Source organism: Maylandia zebra, linkage group LG18 (assembly GCF_041146795.1).
Source record: "Maylandia zebra isolate NMK-2024a linkage group LG18, Mzebra_GT3a, whole genome shotgun sequence".
In the NCBI taxonomy this organism is placed as follows: Eukaryota; Metazoa; Chordata; class Actinopteri; order Cichliformes; family Cichlidae; genus Maylandia; species Maylandia zebra.
The window spans coordinates 24303576-24317926 of NC_135184.1; the positions used below are offsets into that span (position 1 = coordinate 24303576).

The window sequence follows — 14351 nt, forward strand, 5'->3', positions numbered from 1 at the left end:
AGTGTCCCACAAATGTTTGTAGGAGTCAGCATGCATGGGGGCTGAATTTTATATACCTGAATTCAGCGATTTTGATTGTAAATTGGTAAAAGCTGATCCCAAAACTCAATGAAGGCTGATCGTTGCTCCAGTTTGTGTTACGTAACCACAGAAGTGCAAAAGGCAGTTTAACCAGCTTGAGCCCCACCCCCGCTCAAATCAGTCTGAGCCAGAAATTGTTCTCTTCTGGACACAAAACAAGCAGTTGCTCTGGTAACATGACCCCACAGTCACCAACTACATGGGAATAAGCAAACAAAACCAGCTCTCAGAAGAATAACTGAGAATCACAAAGTGTTTTATATAAAACTCTTTAATTAAATTAGCTTATTTAAGAACACATAAATATTGGTTATAATAAAAAAGTACATGAAACAAGAATGCTACAATTTGGAATAAAACATCACAGTCTGCTATAGTAGTGGTCATCTTAATAATAATGTTGATGAATGCAGAAACCTATTTAAACAACAGAAATGCAAAACGACTCTCCTCCTCTCTGACGTCCCTCTAAAAACAAAAATTAACATCCATCATTAGCACCTTCTCTCTATAAAGCCTCCTTCAGTGTCTATGTTTCATGACCTTTGATGACCTGTTAGTAATAGTGATGTTGTCCTGAATAAAATTTAATTTCCTGTAACAGAGCAGATAATTCAGGGACACAGGTTTCATTTCATCACGGCTTTTCAGTGGTCTTTGGTCGCTTGGTAAAAAGTGTGATGTGAACCAATCAGGACTCAGTGACATTTAAATTTAAATGTGACGACAGCTGGGAGGCCGTTTGTTTTTGCTGCCCGCACCACCCCTCGAACCCATCGAGCAGAACAGAGCAAATGATGCAAAAAAAGAAGTGAAATTTTGCAGGAACTGTGCATGTTGGTGAGTGTAAATGACCAACTAACTCACCGTTAAATGAGTGTTTTAACCTGAGGCGGTGTCATGTATGTGGTAGATTTATGGATCTCCATAAAGAAGGATCTTCCTGCATGGCCAGTGTCTGATTGACAAACTTCAGCATGCCTGTCAGTGAACTCATATCAGCCTGTTCCTCCTGACCCACCAGAGTGCTCACAGACTCCCTCCTCGAATCACTGAGCAGCTTGCCTTCATCCCTCTCCATCACGATGCCTTCCACGTCTGGATTTCTGTCACTTTCTCTGTCCACCATGTAAGTAAGCGGGTTGAAGGAGTTATCAGAGATTACTGTGGCATCTGAGGCACTGAGGCCCTGCCAGCTGTGGTCCACTGTGTCTGGTAAAGAGGAAATTGAGTGTGACAAAGACTCCCATGGTTGCTTACTCAAAGCCTCTCTCAGTGTGGCTTTTACGCTCTCAGGGAGGTCCAAGGAGGAGTCAATACTGCTGCTCTGCAGCCAGTCACACGTTTGTCGGCTCTCCGAGAGATGAAGAGCCGAGGTGGGTTTAAGGTTTGAGCGAGCAGAGGGTGATAAACACATCTGCGCATGTGTTGGGGAGCTTAGGTGTGTGGAATGGGCATGAGGAGGAGAGCTGATAGTCGTCTGAAGCTTTTTGGGGGAGGATGCAGGGGAAGGAGCAGAGAGGCAGAGCTGGGGAGAGTCTGTGACTTTGTGCAGAGAAGAAAGAGAGGTGCTGTGATTGTACAGATGTTGTCGGTCTGCAGCTCGTCCCAAACTGGAGATCCTGGCCTGGAGACGAGCCACCTCAGACTCCTGCCAGAACAGGGGAACATTAGCTTAAAAAACAAACTATCATAAAGAACTTACAACATGCAACTTTCATTATGCTGACTAAAGAAAGCTCTACCTTGATGAGGAGGGAATCACTGGAGGTCTCCACGGACTTCTCGGAGGCATGGAGCTGACTCTGGAGCTGGGCAGCCTCGACTCGGGTTTGATTTAGCACAGCAGTGAGATGCTCCAGCTGTGCCTGCAGACGACTGTTCTGGGCTCTAGTTTGCTCGTAAAGAGTCCTGCTCTGTTCCAGCTGAGTCTGGCTCTGAAGGTGCTGTGTCTGGCTCTGGTCTAACTGTGATTGGAGGTGAGTAGCTCGCTTCCAGGCGTGCTCAAGCTCCGTCTTAGTTTGGTCCAGCTGGGCTTTGGTCTGATCAAAGCGGACGCTGACTTCTTCGAGCTGGGTCTGGCTCTGCTGAAGTTTAACAGTGAGCTGTTCCTGAGAGGAGCGCATTGTGGAGGAGATCTGCTCCGAGACTTTGAGGAGCTGGCCTCGAGTCTCCTGAAGAGACTCCAGCTGGGAACAGAGTGAAAACAGACGCGTGAGAAAAGTGCTGCTTTTTTCCCCCCAATGACAGAAAGTTTAAAATAAATTAGTTAAATGGAACCTGATATATGAAATATAAATATGAGCATTATTGTTTGACTGCTTCATGATGTGGTTTTGATGTGTTCTAATAAACTCACACTAAACGTTGCAAAAAGACAAAGAAGCAAAACCAACATGTTCTCAGCTATGCGTAACAGAGATGAAGTAACATGAGAAAAGATACTATAAAATAAGGAAATCATATGGCGTCACTGATGTGTAAAAGTCAAATATAAATAAAAAAGAGGAAAACAAATCAGACTGAAACAGGAACAATATTTAGGACTACAGAACATGAAAAACCACAAAGGCTTAAACACATACTGACTCACGGACAGGAAGCTGACAGAAATAGTGCTGACCAAGAAGTTTGGGCTCTATTAGGATAAATCCACAATAAGTGTCTGAAATTTACTTCTCAACTCTCTGGAAAACTGAAGAGGTAGATAAAATCCAAATGTCACACAGATTATTTTAGAGGCCAAAATAATAGATTGGGCTTTGTGTCACATAAATTAAATTAAGTACATTTCATGGAATTCAAGATTTATTATTTAAGTTATTAGTTTTTTTTATCTTTGGTGCAAACACATCAGGTGCACCATCAAGTGTTGTGGACCCTGAGTTAAATTAAAATCAGCAGATCTAAGGCAAACTCTACACGGCACACAACGTTGAGGTTTCCCATTAGAACAGTCTACAGTTAGTTTACTGTTAACAGAGCAGTCTGTCACCAGTCTTGAGACAACAGTACCTCTTTGCTATGCTGCTCCCTCTCCAGCTCCAGCTCCTGCTCTAAGCCGGTGACCATGCCCTGAAGCCTGGCCTCCGACTGCAGCCAGCGCGCCTCCTTCAGAGTCAGCTCCTCCTCTACGGCACACAGCTGGGCCTCCTGCACACACACCACAGCCAAATTAATGATAGAAACCGATGTACAACATGAAGAAGAGGGTTTTTCCTGCATAGATATAATTTGTTCTGCCACCAAAGGAAAATCAGTGGCCTTTAATTCAGTCACTCATGAACTCCAGCATACTTTATAAATAGCAAGAAAGAAGAGGAAAACAAGTAGACCTCTGTTAAGTATGGTATATTGATTTTAACAGAAGTTAAGGCAGGAGGCCTTAAGACCCCTGTTGTTTAATCCAAACCAATCATGCTTCATTCCCTAAAGGCCGATTCTGCACCAGGAGAAATCCTGTAATGTCATTAATTACTTAATGAATGTCACTGATGCTTCCTGCTGATAGCAGTGAACACACTGAGCATGAGCATCAAGATTGCTCAGTGGCAGACCAGCGAGCTGCTCTCAGGTCTCACTAAGTGACAGTTTGAACACCCCCACCAACTATTACCTTACACAGGGACATGCAGGCAAAGCTAATGGATCTAATATGATCAAGAAACAAACAGTGTTTTGACGATACCGTCTCTTTGGTCTGCAGCTTGGAGGCATCCAGCTCTCTGCTCAGACCCTCACAGTGACCCTGAGTTTCTTCAAGCTCTTTGAGAACTTTCTGAAGTTTCTGCTGACATGCAAACAGCTCCTGAGACTCCTGACAACACAAACACACACATATGCAAAAAGACAAAGTTGTGGTCAAAAGTTTACATGCACTCATCATTGGCATGAATGTCGAATGACTGTACAGGGCTCTGGACTAACTTTTTGCCACGGTTGCACTGGTGCGCCTTTTTTTCTTAGGCGCACCAGCACAAAACTTAAGTGCACCCAAATTTTTCAACCACATTGCTTAACAGCTGTACAGCAGACATTCTTTAATAACTTTAAAAATAAAAAGTGAGCACACAAGTTTGAATTTTATGTGGATTTTCTTTGATCCAAATTAGGTCAAAAGTATAAATACAGACTCAAATATATACTTTCATCCCCATTATTATTTGGTTAAATGCCCCCATGTTGCACTTTGACCAGACACTCTTGGCAGTAACCAGCAAGCTTCTGGCATAATACTGGGTGAATATTTAACAACGCTTTTGGGCAAAATTGGTAGAGTTCATTGAAATTGAGGTTGGTTTCTTGGCACTGATCCAGCCTTTAAATATTGTCCACAACTTTTTCTAACAGGTTTTAGTTTGGGGGATGGGGAAGGCAAGCTTAATGCTAGCCCACTTTATCCATTTCAAAACCAGTTTTGATCTCAGTTTGGTGTAATTGTCCTGTTGAGACATCCTGTTTTGTCCAAGTTTCATCTGTCTAGCTGCTGATTTGAGGTTAAGTTGAAGAACTTAGAGGTAGTCCTCCTTCTTCATTATTTCATTCACTTTGAGCAATGAACCAGTACCACAGGTGGAAAACAGCTCCACAGCATGATACTACCACCACCATGCTTGAGAGATGGTACAGTGTTCTTAGCTCCAAGTTTACTCCTCCAAACATACTTCTTATCATTGTGGTCTCAATCTCTGTTTCTTCTGACTAGAAGGTATTTGACTCGTCTATGTGGGCAGCTGCAAATTTCAGTCGGGCTTGAAGGTGTTATCCTGAAGTTCCAGCAGTTTCCAGTTCATAGTAGGCATCAGCCTTGGTGGTTCCTGGGTTGTTCCTGAACATCCAAACCAAATTCCTCTCATCTGAGAGTGATGGTTTCGGTCTTCTTCCAGACCTTGACAAGTTTGAATAACTTATATTTACCTCCAATTGTTTGAACTGAATTAGCAGTTGTGTAGACCTTCTTAACTTGTGCAAATCTACAATACTCCTTCTTAGATCTTCTCTGATTTACAATCCAATGAGTCCTGTCACACAAATCCATTTTATGCTGGACAAGAGAAACTAGCAGAGGTCAATCATGATCACTAATGAGAAGGTAAGCCTTTGTTAAGTTCAAAGACAGGAACCACTTATTAAATGTTTTAGTGAGTCTATGTATTTATTTGAGCCTGTGTGTATACTTTTGACCTTGTGTGGATTAGAGAAAATGAAAAATAAACTGAAACCTGTGCACCCGATTTTGTTCTTTGAAGTCATTAAAGATGTATGTTGTATGATCACTCCATCCTGGAACCAGAGCAGTTCAAGAAAATCATTAAAATCCCCAAATTACCATGACTAGTGTATGTAAACTGTACATCAGCACAGTGTGTTATCTAAATCATACCAATCATGAGTTCATTTTCTAACTCTATAACTGACTCTAAACTAGATCTGTACATCTCTTCAGAGCAGCTGCTTCTGTTTACCCAGACTACAGCATGGAAATTAGATTTATGAAGTAACAACACAAGATAAATGCAAACATAAGGTACGCAAACATTCGTGGAACTGACTGTGTTTGATTAACATCTCATATTAAAGCTGCTCCATATCCAAATATCCTACAGTTTAATCTAGCTGCAAACAAGTTGATGAAATATGCAGCACAAAAAGACTGAAAGATGCAAAAAGGGACGTAAACATCGTTCTGTTTTTTGTTTTCTTAGTGAGAAGAAGCACACAAAACATTGTCAGTTCATTCATTCTATTTTCCCATTCTTCTAATGCCGGTCCAACTGAAAAATATCCCTCAAGGCAAACCCAGTGACACACTTGCTCTGAGCTCTGACCTTCATGTTTCTGTCAGTGAGCTCCCTCTGTGCGTCCCTCAGCTCTCTCTCTCTGGCTTCCAGGCTCTGCTGCAGAGACTCCACCTTCCTCTCCAGCTCCTGCTTGTGCTCTTTGATGGCCACGTCCAGTTGGCCAAGCTGAACACAACAGGATGTCGAGAAAGAGGAAAATGATGAGTCATGGCAGCAAACTATGGTACGGATTAAATGAACTGTACATCAGCTATGCTTGTGTGCGTCTGGGATGTACCAGCTTTGCTCTCTGTTGGAGCTCCCCCTGTCTTTCCCTCAGGGCGTTGTCCATGTCTAAAACCTCGTGAGTTCTCTCCTCCAGCTCCCTTTGGGTCTCCCTGTAAAGTCATACACACAAATACTTACAGCATAAAAAGACATTATTAAATGTTAAACAGCAAATTATTTTCTCTGGATAAATACACAAAACAGATCTCATCTGAGCACATGACGCCATGCTCTCACCTCAGCTGGACAGTCAGTTTTTCCACCGAGGCTTGCCGCTCATCTGAAACCTTTTGGGTTTTCTGTAAAACATCCTTGAGTTCCTGTAGTTGCTTCAGAGTGTCAGCCAACTCGTTCTGCACCATCTGCAGCTGCCCCTCTAAGATTTCGACTTTCTGAGAACAGCTGCGCTGATCTGCCTCACTACGATTAAGCACCTTCTCCAGATCCATAACTAGGAGGGTGAGAGGTTTGTTAAGTTGTGTTTGTGTTAATGCTCCTAGTATTTAAACAAGATAAAAGAATTCCACAAAACCTATGGAGAAAAACAAACACATCTTACCAATGTCATTCTTGCTGATGAGTTGGCTCTTTATGTGCTGCAGGCTCTCCTCCATACAGCTGATCTGAGAAGTCTTAACACCGACATCCTTCCTCAGACACTCCAGCTCTGACTCCTTGGACACTAGCTCCTCCCTGCACTTTTTCACCTCTAATGTGAGATGTCTGCAGACAAAAAAAACCCACAAATAAAAAAAACCAAACCATTATCTTGCAAGAAATTAGGCACACTTGCAGTTTTATAAGATTTAATTCAGCACAGCTGGAAAGATGTCCATGTCTTGGGAGTAGGAGACCCTCCAGAATTTTTAGAAACTAAACTGGCTCAGCAAATATTTCTTTCGATTCAAACTCTTAAAGTGCTTTTATTTTCTTGCTCCTTTTAAAGTGAGAACTGTAATGAAACTTTAACAAACCTCCATACAAACTGCATTAAACAGCTACAAAAGCGAATGACTGTTACGCCCATAATACCAAGCTTTGCATTTTAAAAAGCAAACATGGTTCTTATAACTAAAACTAGAGCTATAGTTTCTCTTATTTTAGCTGTGCTCACCTCACAGACTCTGAGAGCCGTTCATTCTGCTGGTTTATCTCCCGCAGCTTCTTCTCCTTCACCTGATTATCTTCCTGTCTCTTGCTTAATTCTTCCTGCAGAGACACTCGGGCTCGTTCCAGCTGCTGCTCCAGACCCGACACCTGCAGGCAGAGAGTACCAACAACAACATACACTTTGATTTGAATTATTGTTATTCCCTATGAATAAAAATAAACAGCAAACTGTTACAGTTTTACAAGCCGTATAAATCAGGAGACGCATCAGAAAAGATACTTAAAAATAAAAGTTATCGATGAAACGTGTCTAAGAAAAGGTCTGAATATTCGGGTACAGTCACTATTCTGTGTTCTGAAGCTGTGTAATCTTTAGCATTTTCCATACATTCAACTAAAAATATGACAACAACTCTAAACGTACCACTTATAAATACAAAGCATAAATTACAATAAAACATGTATGCAAAATGCATTTTTCCCCAAGTTTACCTTCTAAGTGAGAAGGTTTTTGCTCCGTCTTAGCTCACCTGCCTGTGCAGCTGGCTTTGGCTCTCTTCCAGCTCAGAAACTCGAGCGCTGCTCTCTGTGAGCATGGTCTGCTGCTGCTGGAGAGAAAGCTGCAGCTGCAGGTTCTCCTCACTGGAGCGCTGACAAACCAGAGTGGTGCTGTGAAGCTTCTCCTGCAGAGAGGACACCTAAAAAGTAGGGAAGGAGTGGAGAACATGTGCCTCAGAAGTGGGTTTTGGATGAATTTGCATGAGTTTTCCTGCATTGTTACCAACACTGTACCTTCTCCTTGTTCCTCTCCAGCTCGGTCTCGTAGTTCTTCTTCATCTCTTCTATCTGCTGCAGGTATGAGTTCATCTCTTTTCTGCATGCTGACAGAGACGACTGCAGCTCACACACCTGGTGTAGAAACAAATTGGTAACTGCAGTTGTTGATGTGGTTTGATTCCTGGCTTGTTCTAGAAGTTCATGTCCAGTAAACCAAATCTGTTAGCAGTGTTATTTGTACACACCTTGGCTGCAGAGCGAGCTGCCTGCTCTTTGAAACTCTGGAGAAACTCCTCGTTCTGTCTGACTTCCACCTGCTTCTCCTGAAAACAATATAATTTCAGGTTTTTCATTCATAAACAGCATATGTACTGTGATGCATGTCTATTAAATGGTTCTCCGACTTCTACCGTCTACATGTCTTCTTCTGAAACAGAGGATGCATTTGTGGTCTTATGCTACAAGTGTTCTGACCTGTGTGAGCTGATCTAGAGAGTTCTGCAGCAACAGAGCTGTTCTCTGAGCCTCGTCTCGCTCCCTCTGGAGGGAACTCAACTCCTGCTCCATCTCTGCCACCCGAGGCTGAACCTCTTCCAGAGACAACTGCAGCTGCAGGAGACAGAAAATAATCTTACTACAAGGAATATTACAGTGCAGATTATCTCCATCTTTCCTCTTCTTTACCCTTTGGTTGCAGCACATTTAATATTACGCAGTATGATTAAATTCATAATACAGAGGTAAAAGACAAAGCTGTAGATCACCATTTGTATTCTTTGTTGCTGCTCTGTGAATTGGTGAGAATGAGACTGCTGCCACTTTTCCAGAGACTGCTGATACTCTCGTTGCTTTTTGGTCAGCAGTGACTGGTAATGCTGGACGCTGCTGGTCTTCTCCTTTAATCAAAATGAAAAAAGAACCAAAGTGTGATTTGCCGTTGACTTTCTAAAAGTAGAAAAACTACATTTGAATCATAACCGCGTACCTGTAATTGAGTCTCCAGCTCAGTGTTTTTCAGTGCAGCCAGACTGTAGGCTGAAGTCTTCTCCTGTAACTGCTTTTCCAGTGCGGCAACTCGTGCCTTCTTCTTCTTTAACTGAGTTCAACAGAGACAGTTAATCTGTAAGTAACAGTCATGACTTTTGAAACTTGGAACAAAAGCTTACTGAGCTATAAAACTCGCTGTACACTTTACAATCTAGTGATTTATTACCTAAAATACTATACTATAAAATACTATACTGTACCCTTTGGTACATTTGGCTTGAGTTGTTCCAATAAAAAAAATCTGTAAGTAGAAATAATACTGTATGTGCTACACTGCTGTTAGCACTGGTGTGTGTGGAAACATAAGAAAAAGTGTGTTACCTCTTTCTCTGTGTCTGTGGCTTGTTTGAGTTTGTCCAGCAGCTCTGTGTGGAGGCTCTGGTAGTGGGAGGCTCTCTGGGCCATGGAGCTCTGCAGGGAGGAGATTTCCTCCTGGGCCCTGCTCAGACGATCCTGAAGCCGCTCGATCAGGTTGCTCTGTTTCAGCCGCTCAGCTTCCTTTGACTGCAGCACTCGCGTGAGCTGCTGGTAGCCCTCACCTGCCGGGATTAACAGAGAGGACTGCAGTTGATGCATTTTTCTTTTTTCTGTTTTTTTTTAGGCATTTTTATGGATAGATATTGGAATTTATTTTTAACTTTACATTCCTTTTAAAACATCAAATCATTAACTAGTTCATAATTTATTCATTATACTTTGTTTTTAGTCACTCCCTTTAAGGGTTCACCACAGTGAACTGGCTCCATCTCATCCTAAACCCTAGCATCCTCTCCTCTCTGCATGTCCTCCTTCACTACACCCACAAGCTTTACTCTTTTTATTTTTTAGATTAAATAATTTCAGAGGCTGGTTTTAAACTCTTGCATTTTAAACTACATACACAAAGTGCAAAGAAATAAACTGTTAGTAATCAACAAATAATTTCCCTTTCAGTTTGAAAAAAAGAAGATGAAGAGTATGTTGCAAGTATGAACTGATTAATCTGATTGAGCCTACCTGGCTTTAGCTTCATCAGGTGTGCAGCTCCCGTATAGTCCACTGGGGGCAACATGCAAGGACTGGCACAGATTTGACCCAAAGTACCCTTTAAGAAGAAAAAAAAAGTGTGACAACAGTAACCATGTCTTTGCTTTGCACGATCAGCCATAAAGGGCGGCTTGTTTTGAGGAAGCAAATAAAATAATCACGTAGCACAACCTTGATTCAAAAACTGGGTAAGAACACAAACGACACACAGACGTCTCCCCACCTCCCGCAGATGCAGCAGGGACAGTATGGCCTCCAAGCCGGCCAGCTCTGTCTGGCTCAGCTGAGCCTCTTTCTGGCTCTGGGCGACCTTCTGCTCCTGGCTGTGGGTCACAGCCCGCAGGTCTTCCAGTTCCCTCCGCAAAGAGGCCACATCCCTGCACTCTGCACCTCGCTCCATAAGCTGCCGCTCCAGGTGCGAAGCTTTATGTCCAGCCTCTTCAATTTGGGCTTGGAGGCGAGCGGCCGCAGCCTTAAACTGTTTCACCTCCTCCGTCAGCTGACTGCGAGATAGACGAGGAGAAACTATGCAGATTAAACATGCTATGCAAGCACACAGAAATTTCCTTATAAAAGACAAAATCATCCCTTTTATGATTATTAGAAATCCTGCGAGCAATCAAAGAACTACATAACGATGCAGTTAAATTAAAAGTACCTAATTGTCTGTCTGTGTTCTGCCTTCTGTCTCTCCAGCTCAGTGCACTTCATCTCCAGCTCCTCTTTCTCTCGGTCACACTCTATGAGACTTCCTTTTAGTTTGTTTTCACTCTCCATCACCTGAAAACCACAAACCAAAACATATATTTCTGATGTTAACATGCAAGTAAAACTGTGTTTTTTAGTTTAAATCAATCAATATTTCAATAAACACACCCTTTTAAGCTTAATGGAAATTGTAGCCTTATAATCTTTGAAGGCTTCTTTGAGCTTCTCTGCATTTTCAAGTGCTTGATTCCTCTGTTGCTCTGCCCTGCAAGCCATGGTGTTGCACATGCGTTAGTAAAATACAGTAAATAATTCAACTAAACATAAGAAAATGTGATGCCCAATACAGACAGTCATACAGACAAAACACACTGTACCAGATTGTTTTCTTTTATTTTCACTCATATTTTAAACTGTACTGATTGAAATCATGAGCAGAGCTGAGCCTGGATATAAGCCCACCGTTTTCCTAACGCCGTCTTCTTTTCCAGCTCCTCCCTGAGTGTGCTCAGCTCTTCAGTAAGAGTCGCTACCACAATGTCGCTGTGAGCTGCAGCTTCCTGACAACACTCTGCCCTCAGCTCTGCTGCCCTGGGAAACACAGACAATACAGGTTATGCTATTAATGCCAAAATTAAAGGCACAGTTTCAAGAAACAAAAGGCAAACGTAATAAGTACATCTTGAAAAGCTCGAATAAAGAGCCACATTTCCACCCAGAGTGAACTTGATCTTTTGGGGACCTTTTTAAAGAAACTGAAAGGTTCCAGCTTGACTTACTCAAAAGTAAATAGAAACAGAATGCAATGATTTGCATACTTATAAACCCATATTCTATTTTATTAACAATAAAAAACAAATTAAATCTTTAAACTGAGAAAATCTACATATTTGAGAAAAATATTAACTCATTTTGAATTTGATGGCAGCAGTATGTCTAAATAAAAACTTGGGACATGGTCATGTGTACCACTGTGTAGCAACCCCCTTCTTTAACAACAGTCTGGAAACATCTGGAAACTAAGGAGACCAGCTGGACTTTTGGGAGAGGAATGTTGTCCTGTTTGTTCCCATCTTTGCCTGTTCCAATTTGTTATAGTTTTCATTTCATGATGCTCCAAATGTCTCCTGAAATATGCAAGGCCTTCCCTTCTAGATGGGAGCATATGTTGCTCTACAACCTGTATATACACCTTTCAGCACTGACGGTGCCTTTGCAGATGTGCAAGCTGTTAATTTCACAGCCTCTGATCCACCTCCAGGCATTCAAAGATGCCTTTTGATGGCTTTACCTGACCACAAACAGTTTTCCACTTTTCGTTAGTCCATTTGATGAAATATTCGCAGTCTCGCAACTTTACATTAAGGAACATTATTCTGAAATTCCTCCACAATTTGTAGATTATGTTTTTGTTTTGTTTTGTTTTTTTCAGACTGGTGAACCTCAGCCTCTCTTTTTATGCCCAATCATGTTACACACCTGCTCCCAACTAAACTGATTGTAAACTGTTCCTCCAGATGTTTCTTTTCAGTACCACTTACTTCTCCACCCATTTGTTGCACGCATTCCAAATTTTTTCAGATGTGCTGCTGCCATCAAATTCAAAATGAGCTAATATTTTTCATAAAAATCACTTTAAATGCTTGAGCTATGTTTTTTTATGTTCTGTTAAGAATAAAAACCTTGTGGATATTTCAGTCAATGACATACTTAAGTTCTTTGGCCTGAGCCTCCAGCTCCGCTTCAAGCTGACGAATCTGTTCACTCATGACCACCACATTGTTGTGAACCCCAGCCCTAGGGCCCCTGAGGTAGACCTGCAAAAGAACACAGATAACCCATGTGTACACTTTCTGCTAGTTATTACGGGAGACTTGTCATATCATATTTGACATTTCAAGAAAAAAACACTGAAATCTAACACTAATTTAACACTGCATTCATCTGCAGCAGACTAACCCACAGTCTTTAAAGATTTAACAAGCTCCACTTAAAAATAATAATAAAATTAAAAATCACATGTGTAATATCATACCTGAGATTTGGAGGTAGCCATTTCATACTGCATTGCATCCAGGTCACTGATGAGCTGCTCATCCTGCAGAGTCAGACAGGCGTTTTCCTGCCGCACACAGCCAACCTTCTTCCTCGAAGCAGAAATGGACTCCATCTCTACAGAATAAGTGTTGAATGATGATGACAAACAAAGGCATGACACAGGAGTGGATGAGAAACGTTTATTTTTTTTACCCTAGAGCTGCTATGTAACACTAGATCTGCTCATTTTTTGAACAACTTACTCAGTTTTATGTGTATAGAAAATATAGACCACTAACCAGCCCACACCTGGGTAGTCACCCTTTATGCAAACAAAACTAGCCCACCAAAATAGTTTCTCTCATTTGAGGGAACAATTACCGAATTCATGGACGTGCATACCTTTATACAGCATGTAACATAGTCCGATGTGACAGATAATGTGTAAATGATATTCAAACACTTTTTTTCTTAGTCTTTCACTCAGAAATAACTCCATTGCCCTTTACCTTTGACTTGGAGGAGGTGGGACCTACCAGCAAAAATCCGTCTCTCAGCCGTCCCACAAGATATTATAACATCAGGCAGCCAGGACTGAACCTGTTCATCACCACGGCCATCTGACTGACTGCAGACCAGCGAGAGGAAACCAAGAGAAGAGGGTGGACGGCTCGAAAACAGAATCATACTACATATTTGCAGGTTTCTGTTACAAAAAACACCAGCTACAGGTTGGGTCTCTGTGATTACTCACCTCAGCTTCTGTGTAGGCTGAGCTCCCTCAAACCGATTAGCTCTTTGATGTCAAACATCAGACTATTACCGGGTGCATATTTAGCTTTCCGGCGCTGAAGCAACATTTACCGCTTGTGTGAACGGTTGAAAAGCTCCAGAAGACCTTTAACTTCATCAGCATGTGGCTATGTTTTAAGTATCCGAGGCTACACCAGAACAACTACGCTCGCTAAATGTAAACAGTGTTGCTCGATGAATCAACAGGTGGCTAACTCCTCAACCTTATCACTGTTTTCACAGCAAAAAGCCACCAAACGACCCACAGGCAGCATTAACTTTTCAACTAAAAATTTACTTTTTATTGTTCTTACGCTATAAAAGCATATCATACGCATTTATCGTTTCTACTGTGACAAATCTTTACACGTTACCCTATGCAGTTGCAATGAAGGAGAAGGTATCCAAAACAGTTTGTAATTCCTAGTCTCCGCCTACAACTAACAACCAACCTTGCTATTGGGTAATACTGAGTTGCCTGTGAATTGATTGGTGAAGAGGGATAGCCGCGAACAACGGCGCGTGTGGTGTGCCAAAAAGTGATTGCCTGCCAAAAACTGATTTCCAATGTTTCTGTGTATTTTTTCTGTGTAATATCTTTACGTATGTTCGTAAATAGACTTCGGTGAACAGGGTTTACAAAGGGGTTATATATAGAATTAGTTGAATATAGTTGTATCTTTACAATTCTGTGTATTGTACTTA

The 14351-nt window shown here is 41.8% G+C and overlaps 1 protein-coding gene across 1 annotated transcript; it reads right to left on the reverse strand.

Annotated features, from left to right (window-relative positions):
- Positions 1 to 354: 354 nt before the first annotated feature.
- On the reverse strand, positions 355 to 14067 carry ccdc18 (coiled-coil domain containing 18). The gene is made up of 25 exons (XM_004570562.4): positions 13609 to 14067; positions 13391 to 13482; positions 12853 to 12989; positions 12528 to 12634; positions 11280 to 11408; positions 10986 to 11082; positions 10768 to 10889; positions 10333 to 10612; positions 10080 to 10167; positions 9405 to 9622; positions 9022 to 9132; positions 8801 to 8932; positions 8511 to 8645; positions 8282 to 8359; positions 8052 to 8168; positions 7790 to 7957; positions 7264 to 7406; positions 6709 to 6872; positions 6387 to 6600; positions 6160 to 6259; positions 5910 to 6047; positions 3770 to 3898; positions 3097 to 3234; positions 1827 to 2270; positions 355 to 1732 (listed from the first exon to the last, which is right to left on the reverse strand). Exons 3-25 carry the CDS (start codon positions 12985 to 12987, stop codon positions 980 to 982), a joined length of 4140 nt encoding a protein of 1379 aa, XP_004570619.2. The 5' UTR covers positions 12988 to 12989; positions 13391 to 13482; positions 13609 to 14067; the 3' UTR covers positions 355 to 979.
- Positions 14068 to 14351: the final 284 nt, after the last annotated feature.